Source organism: Sinocyclocheilus rhinocerous, unplaced genomic scaffold (assembly GCF_001515625.1).
Source record: "Sinocyclocheilus rhinocerous isolate Xijiao unplaced genomic scaffold, SAMN03320098_v1.1 scaffold2469, whole genome shotgun sequence".
In the NCBI taxonomy this organism is placed as follows: Eukaryota; Metazoa; Chordata; class Actinopteri; order Cypriniformes; family Cyprinidae; genus Sinocyclocheilus; species Sinocyclocheilus rhinocerous.
The window spans coordinates 137275-145022 of NW_015658987.1; the positions used below are offsets into that span (position 1 = coordinate 137275).

At 34.8% G+C, this 7748-nt stretch overlaps 1 protein-coding gene across 1 annotated transcript in view; it reads left to right on the forward strand.

The window, feature by feature from the left end:
- Positions 1–6155: 6155 nt before the first annotated feature.
- Positions 6156–7748, forward strand: part of LOC107723057 (prostaglandin F receptor (FP)) — a 2430-nt gene continuing 837 nt past the window's right edge. Inside the window, exon 1 of the mRNA XM_016531558.1 lies at positions 6156–6962. Within this exon, the coding sequence (XP_016387044.1) occupies positions 6156–6962 (807 nt within the window). The remainder of the gene's footprint in view (positions 6963–7748) is intronic.

The following is a 7748-nucleotide window of genomic DNA, read 5'->3' on the forward strand; positions in this document are numbered from 1 at the left end:
CAACAACTGTTTGGTGGATTGGTTGTCCTCTGCATAGTATATACTGCAGAAATAGTAGCATGTTCCAAAAGCTGTGTGAAATAATATGGTGATCGTTACATAGACAGACTTTGCCCTCTAGTGGCTCTTGACTCCCTTACAGGAATGAAGGTGGTTTCTTGCAATTAAAGAAATGCTGTGAAACTAATGTGACTTATAAATTACAAATTTAGTTACTTGTTATTTAGCATTTTATTTTATCCAAAGTGAAGGGACATGCCTCCTGTAAAAAGAGAGCAAGATCAGTAGGCTATCTCTTAAATTCTGGGTAACTTCTACTTGGGGTTGAACCTGATTTGTGTAATGCAGATCTACGTCCTTTAGGCCACCAGCCATGGACAGTGGTAGTAATTTCTCATCAATTGGAGTAAGATGATATTGTTCACATTTAGACATCAGGTGTCTTGTAAAATTGCAATGTGTCCTTTAGGCCACCAGCCATGGACAGTGGTAGTAATTTCTCATCAATTGGAGTAAGATTATATTGTTCACATTTAGACATCAGGTGTCTTGTAAAATTGCAATGCTGTCCTTTTACTTTTCAAGAAGCTCATTATGTCTTTTAGCCCCTGTGAACCTGATCATAATGCAGTGTAATTTAAAGACACTCAGAGATATTATTAGCTGAAAAAGATTCCATAACTGCTGTCATATTTATGCTTTCAGACAGCACTCGGCGCAGCATTATGCAAAAGTTCATCTGAGGTCTGCAGAGAACCTGTGAAATCGTAGACCCTTGAGCAGTGAGGGGGAAAGAGTGGAGCTGACCCATGGGTTATAGCAGAAATGTATCACGGCTTCCACAAAATTTTGAAGCAGCACAACCGTTTTCAGCATTGATGTTGAAATGTTTCTTGAGCAGCAAATTAGAGCAGCATATTAGAATGATTTCTGAAGGATCGTGTGACACTGTAATGATGCTGCAAATTCAGCTTTGCGTCACAGAAATAAATGGCATTTTAAAATATATTCAGATACAAAACAGTTATTTTAAATTACAGTTTTTACTGTATTTTTGATCAAACAAATGCAGCTTTGGTAAGCATAAGACTTTCAAAAACATTCAAAAATCTTAGCTTTACCAAACTTCTGACTGGCAGTGTATGTTTAACGGATGTAATTTAGATGAGAATTTTTCATGTGTTAAATTTAAATGTTTTGTACTGATCTCCTTCTTCTAGAGTCCTAGAGTCTGGGAAAACGAACAGCCAAAACCACACTCAATTTTCCCTTTTTTATGTGACACAAAGAGTAATGCAGCACATCTCAGTGTGTATTTTTGCTCTTTCAGAGATTCTTTCTGACCTGCCCTGAGAAAGATGTTCTCGCTACATTACACTCTAAAGAGACACACTCTTCGTTCTCATTTTCAGAGCCTGAAGACTTGCAGGTCATGATTCATTTCAGTATTACAAACCTTGTTCTCTGCTAAGGCACAAGTGTACTCTCTTTCTTTTCTCTTTTCGCTCTGTATTATGGCACAAATCTGTGCTAGACATCTGTATTTCAGAGTCAGAGGTTTCTTATTCATTTATCTATTTTTGTTCTTTTCTTTTCCACTTCTTTATTCTGTTTTTGGCCACACTGTTTTACCAGAAGCAATCATGTTAATGTTTTAAAACGTCCACAAAGCGAGAGGTCTCCATAGATTTATTTTCATGTTTTTTTTATTTACTTTAGGCCACTTAGAAGCCTTTTCCGGTAAGTACAACCTGCCACAAGTCAAATATATTGCCTAGTCCACACAGACTGTCCTTCTTTGAACCCATCAGGCTGACTTGTTATTATAAAGTCATTAAAACAATTTGTACATCAGTTTTCTCCGGTTTAATCACAGAAATTTGGCCCTGATCAGAATAATTTACATTTTAGTTCTTGGACTTTGGTTCATCCAGGGTATTTTTTTAATAGCTGTGATAATGTTGACTTGAGGCTGAGAATTTAAAAACTTGTTGCTTTTTCATGCGAACATAATGGCAGTTCTAAACAAATTTGTCAGTGGATTTTAAAGTGACAGGACAGCAGGGGATGGAGGTTTCACTGGGAAGCATTATTAAAGATTAGTATTTTGGGCAGAAGCGAGAGTTTAAAGTTAAAAACCTCATAATGATGGATTTGTTTCTTACAAACATGCAGCTTTTCCCTTCACAAGATGTTAATTGATGGACTGGAGTTGTGTGGGTTACTGTGATGTTTTTATCAGCTGTTTGGACTCTCATTCTGATGGCACCCATTCACTGCAGAGGATCCATTGGTGAGCAGGTGATGTAATGCTAAATTTCTCCAAATCTGATGAAGAAATAAACTCATCTACATCTTGAATGGCCTAAGGGTGAGTACATTGTCAGCAAATTTTCATGTTTAGGTAAACGGTTCCTTTAAAAGTTAAACTTTTTTCAAATCTGGGAATCATTATTGGAAAAGACATTCCCTACTTATTCCCTATAATATTGTTAGTAAAAAATCCAAAAACCTTTGGCGAAGGGGTTGTCAGTGTTTTCAGACCCACCGATCTACTTTAAAATTGTATTTCAATTTACTAAATGTAATGATAAATCTGTATAATTCATTTAATTAATAACATCAAAAACATCAGACAGAGAATATGGAGCAACACCAAAGTCATAGATTCTGTTCGCAGGGAGCTGCATATACTGGTAACATTCATACATACAGTAGTCACTCTGCACAACAGCATCTGTTAGATGCAAAGTTTAAACATTATGTTAAACTAGTTTTAACAGTCTTTGACATGTCTTAGATTCATTGCACTACTGTGTTGGCCAACAGAAACCAATCAAAAATCATGTAGGTTGCTTATTTTGATTTCTTTTTAAATACATCATTAAAAAAATATTAGAAATATATAACGTTTTTTTAAGAAATACGAAATTTCTGTTTTATGTATCTCCAGGGGCCTGTGTACCTTTTTGAAAACTTTGAAATTTGGCCCAGAGCAAAACCTTATGGTGTTTGTCTCTCTACCTTTAAATGACATCAAGAGTTATTCTGTGAAGCTTTAAAGCTTTACATGAAACCTCCTCATGTGTTTCAGTCTTATTACCTACTGCAGTCTGAGCACTTCAAAGAACAGTAGCGGTTGAGTTTAGTCTCGTCACATAAAAAGCCCACTAATTGCCAAATAACATTCAGGCTGTACTTCATGCAAATCCCTTTTATGATGTCAACTTTATATCCTGCTGTGCACTTGTTACAAAAAACATATAAAACATAATCCATCTAGCTTATGTTTTACTTTTAATGTAAAAGGATGAGGTGATTTTGCTTTCCAACTATACCTGCAAGTGAATTTGTGCACATTGTAAGTCATTACAAAACAGTGCCATTCCATGTCTTCCTCATATATATTATGTATAAATGTAAAACATTGTGTGTTGAAATAAACCATAGCATTGTGTCTTTTTTTCCTTTTAGTTGTGTAATGTACATAATGTATTTATAAAAAGACTTGGGTAACAGTTTACAATGTTCCATTTGTTAAAAAATTCTCGCCTTGTGTTTTGATGAAAACATTGTGTGTTGAAATAAACCATAGCATTGTGTCTTTTTTTCCTTTTAGTTGTGTAATGTACATAATGTATTTATAAAAAGACTTGGGTAACAGTTTACAATGTTCCATTTGTTAACATTTGTTAATTACATTAGTTAACATTAACAATGAACAATAAAGTAACAAATGTATTTTTGATTGTCAGTTAATGTTAATTAATGCATTAAGTTACCATGACCTTTTTCCCTTTGTATAAAGAAAGAAAGAAAGAAAGAAAGAAAGAAAGAAAGAAACTTTCCACTTGCTTTCCACATAAAACATTAAAATTGCATAAAACTTTATGCAATTTATATGCAGTTTATTAACACTTAAACATTATTTTATGATAGGATTCGTAAAAATCGTACAAAATAAATGAATAAAAATGAATGAAAAATGAAAAAGACGCTCGTTTCATAGGAAATATCCCGTGCGTAATGGAACGATTTGGCACGCGCAGCAGGTGTTCAGCTCTTATTGGCCCTGGTGGAAAATAAAATGTTATAAAATCTGTTATAGTGATGAATGATTTATTATATTACAGTGGTAGATCAAAACACGTAGGACTGCTATATTGGAGCCATTCTGAACAAACCACGTCTCGTACTCAGCAGACTGATGCGCGATGGGGAATTCGCATTTACTGTGGTGAATTCAGAGCGCGCGCATCACAGACTGCTCTTTCAACTCAGCACAGCTCCGTCAGTGTCCGTGGATTTTCCCAACAGCCGTGAGCGAATGAACCTGGACCGCTGAGCCTCCTTTGGTTAGTAGATTACGGTGAGTAAAACTGAAATATTTTTTTTTGGAAAGAAGAGATTTACAAACATGAAGCATTATTGATGTAATGTGTGGATACGATTTACGAAGTTGCGAGTTCAAATTCTAGAAATAATTTTCAATAGAAATCTGAACTCAAGACCTGTTTATAATATAGGATATGAAGATTTAAATTATTTAGCAAGAATGAAACACAGATTACTTAACTTTTTGGAAAGCTTTGGAGTAACAACGTTGATTTTAAATAATTTTATTAGCTATATATTAGAAGAGAAAATTATTTGTATTTCTTAACATATTGTACATATGACAACAACTTACAATATTTGAATAATTATAGTATATAAATTAACTATAAATTCATCCAGATTACAGTTTTTGTTGATCGCTTTGGTACTAATTTCACAAGTATGTGGTAAAACCTCACAACTGTTAGTACAAAACTCAAAGCAGATCATCAAAAAGGCTGTTTTTTCAAACATGTAATCACATGTTCAATTGACTAAGTACAAGACACAAAATTACACATTAACTTTTTCACCACACCTAATCAGTGTGTCATCAAAGAAATACCTTTCATATGAAGTACTTGTCTTTCACAATGCAATGCTCACCATTCTTTTGCCATCCTTCTCTTCTGATTTGAGTACAGAGGTTGTTCAAGCATGGTTTCAGGCCCATCCCCGATTCATGACCCTCTACCTGCCTCCATATTCTCCTTTCTTCAACCCTATTGAGGATTTTTTTCTCAGCATGGAGGTGGAAGGTCTTTTTTTTTTTTATTTAGTTAATTTGTTTTATTTAAATGTGTACATTTCATTATTGAAAGTAAGCCTATGTTGCAATTATATCTGAAAAATAAAAACAAATTTGCCCAAATTATTGGAGAGGATGTCTTCATTGATCCTTCACTTGATTACACATAAGATAGATATTATGGAAATTATAGATTCTGTAAAAGTTGGGTAATGTAAGTGTATTGCCTAATGTGAAAACTGTGTAATCTGTCTTTTACAGTACTGTAGCATACTAATTTCAGCACTAAGGCCGATTTGAAACACGTATCTTGTATTGTTTGCTATTAAATGAACTGATTGTTAAAAGTACTAAACTGAAAGAAGATCATACTGTTGTGTTTCGGTGATTAAACCAAATGTTGTCATTACATATTACAATAATCTCACGTTTGAAACCGTGATTATGTGGACTGAAAATATGTGCAACTGAATAAAAGCATTACATCAGGTTTTGAAAGAATGACAAGCTGTGTTACAAGTGTGATCAGTTTGGATTTTTGTACTAAGAGTTTTGAAAAAGTACACCTTTGTAGCATTTGGACCAATCAGACACACAACTATTTGTTATATTTAACAAATAAAATTAGTACCAAAGCGATCAACAAAAACTGTAACAATCAATCTATCAATCAGTCTGTCTGTCTGTCTGTCTGTCTGTCTGTCTGTCTGTCTGTCTGTCTGTCTGTCTGTCTGTCTGTCTATCTGTCTGTCTAGGGTATATACACAGAAAATTAGTGTAGAAGCCATTTTCACTCAGAAATTACTATAAATTTCACAAAGCAAGCAAGTAATGCAATGAGACAGACAGACAGACAGACAGACAGACAGACAGACAGATAGATAGATAGATAGATAGATAGATAGATAGATTGATTGATAGACTGTTTCTATACTGTAAATGAAGACAGTCTAGAGTTTTACCTTGTAGTTTTGTTGAACATAAATTATATCACTAATATTTAGTTTGTTTGCAGTGCAAAGTGCCAATCATGCTTCACAATGGCTCAGCTGATGCTGGATGTGTGGTGTCGAGTGATGTGTGTAATGGGAGCTGTACCAAAAAGGAAGTGTCTGTGACCTCGACTGCCATCTCAATGACAGTGGGCATCGTTTCCAACACTCTGGCCCTCTTCATCTTGATCAAAGCCTACCACAGGTTTAGATTCAAGTCTAAAGCAGCCTTCCTCTTGTTTGCCAGTGGTCTGGTGGTGACTGACTTCTTGGGACACCTAATCAATGGCTCTCTGGCGCTCTACGTTTACGCCTCACAGAAAGACTGGGAAACATTCGACCCTCACAAGTCTCTGTGTGACTTTTTTGGAGTTTGTATGGCTTTCTTCGGCTTGACCCCTCTGCTGCTTGGGAGCTTGATGGCGGTGGAGCGCTGTATCGGAGTGACCCATCCTCTCTTCCACGCCACGGCACTGGGGTCCCATCACGTCAAGAGGCTGTTGGGTTTGACATGGCTGCTGGGTCTGCTGGTGGCCCTGCTGCCCCTCCTGCTTCAGCGGTCCTACCAGGTGCAGCATTCGCGAAGCTGGTGCTTCTTCAGGCTGCAGGGGCTGCGCGACTGGGTGGACGTGCTTCTGCCGATACTGTTCTGTATGCTGGGTTTGCTGGCTCTCCTCGTCTCACTGGTGTGCAATACTGTGACTTTTCTCACTCTCCTGCAGAGCAGGGTACAACTTGACCGAGATTATCATCGCCATAGCCGTAACACATCACACCATTCTGAGATGGTCTGTCAGCTTTTGGCAATCATGCTGGTTTCCTGTGTGTGCTGGGGGCCAATTTTGGTAAGAAAATACTTCATGGTAAAATTAATTAATTAATGGTAAAATTAATTAATAATTAAAACAATTAATACATTTAAGCCATTTATTTTCATTTAGAATTGTAAAAATATAAATACGTGTGTGTGTGTGTGTGTGTGTGTGTGTGTGTATAATTGTAATTTATTCATTATAAATTAAATTTTAAATGTAAAAATATCAATAAATGTGTCATCCAGCATCAGCTGAGCCATTGTGAAGCATGGTCGGCACTTTGCACTGCAAACAAACTAAATATTAGTGATATCATTTATGTTCAACAAAACTACAAGGTAAAACTCTAGACTGTCTTCATTTACAGTATAGAAACAGTCTATCAATCAATCAATCTATCTATCTATCTATCTATCTATCATCTATCTATCTATCTATCTATCATCTATCTATCTATCTATCTATCTATCTACACACACATATATACCTACACTTTAAGTAATACATATAAATGTAACAAAATATAACTGTATTAAGTATAAATATAACTTTCAAAAAATGTTTTCTATTAAAAAATTAAAATACATTCATATAAATGTGTGTATACATAATATATAAAATAAAATTCAGTTAAATTGTATAATTTTTAAATTCATTTTTTTAATTCAATTATAAATGTATATGTTTATGTATATATATATATATATATATATATATATATATATATTACTTTAAAGACATGTCCAATATGAACATTATGTGTATATATACGTGTGTGTGTGTGTGTGATTTTATATTATTTTTATTGTATGTATA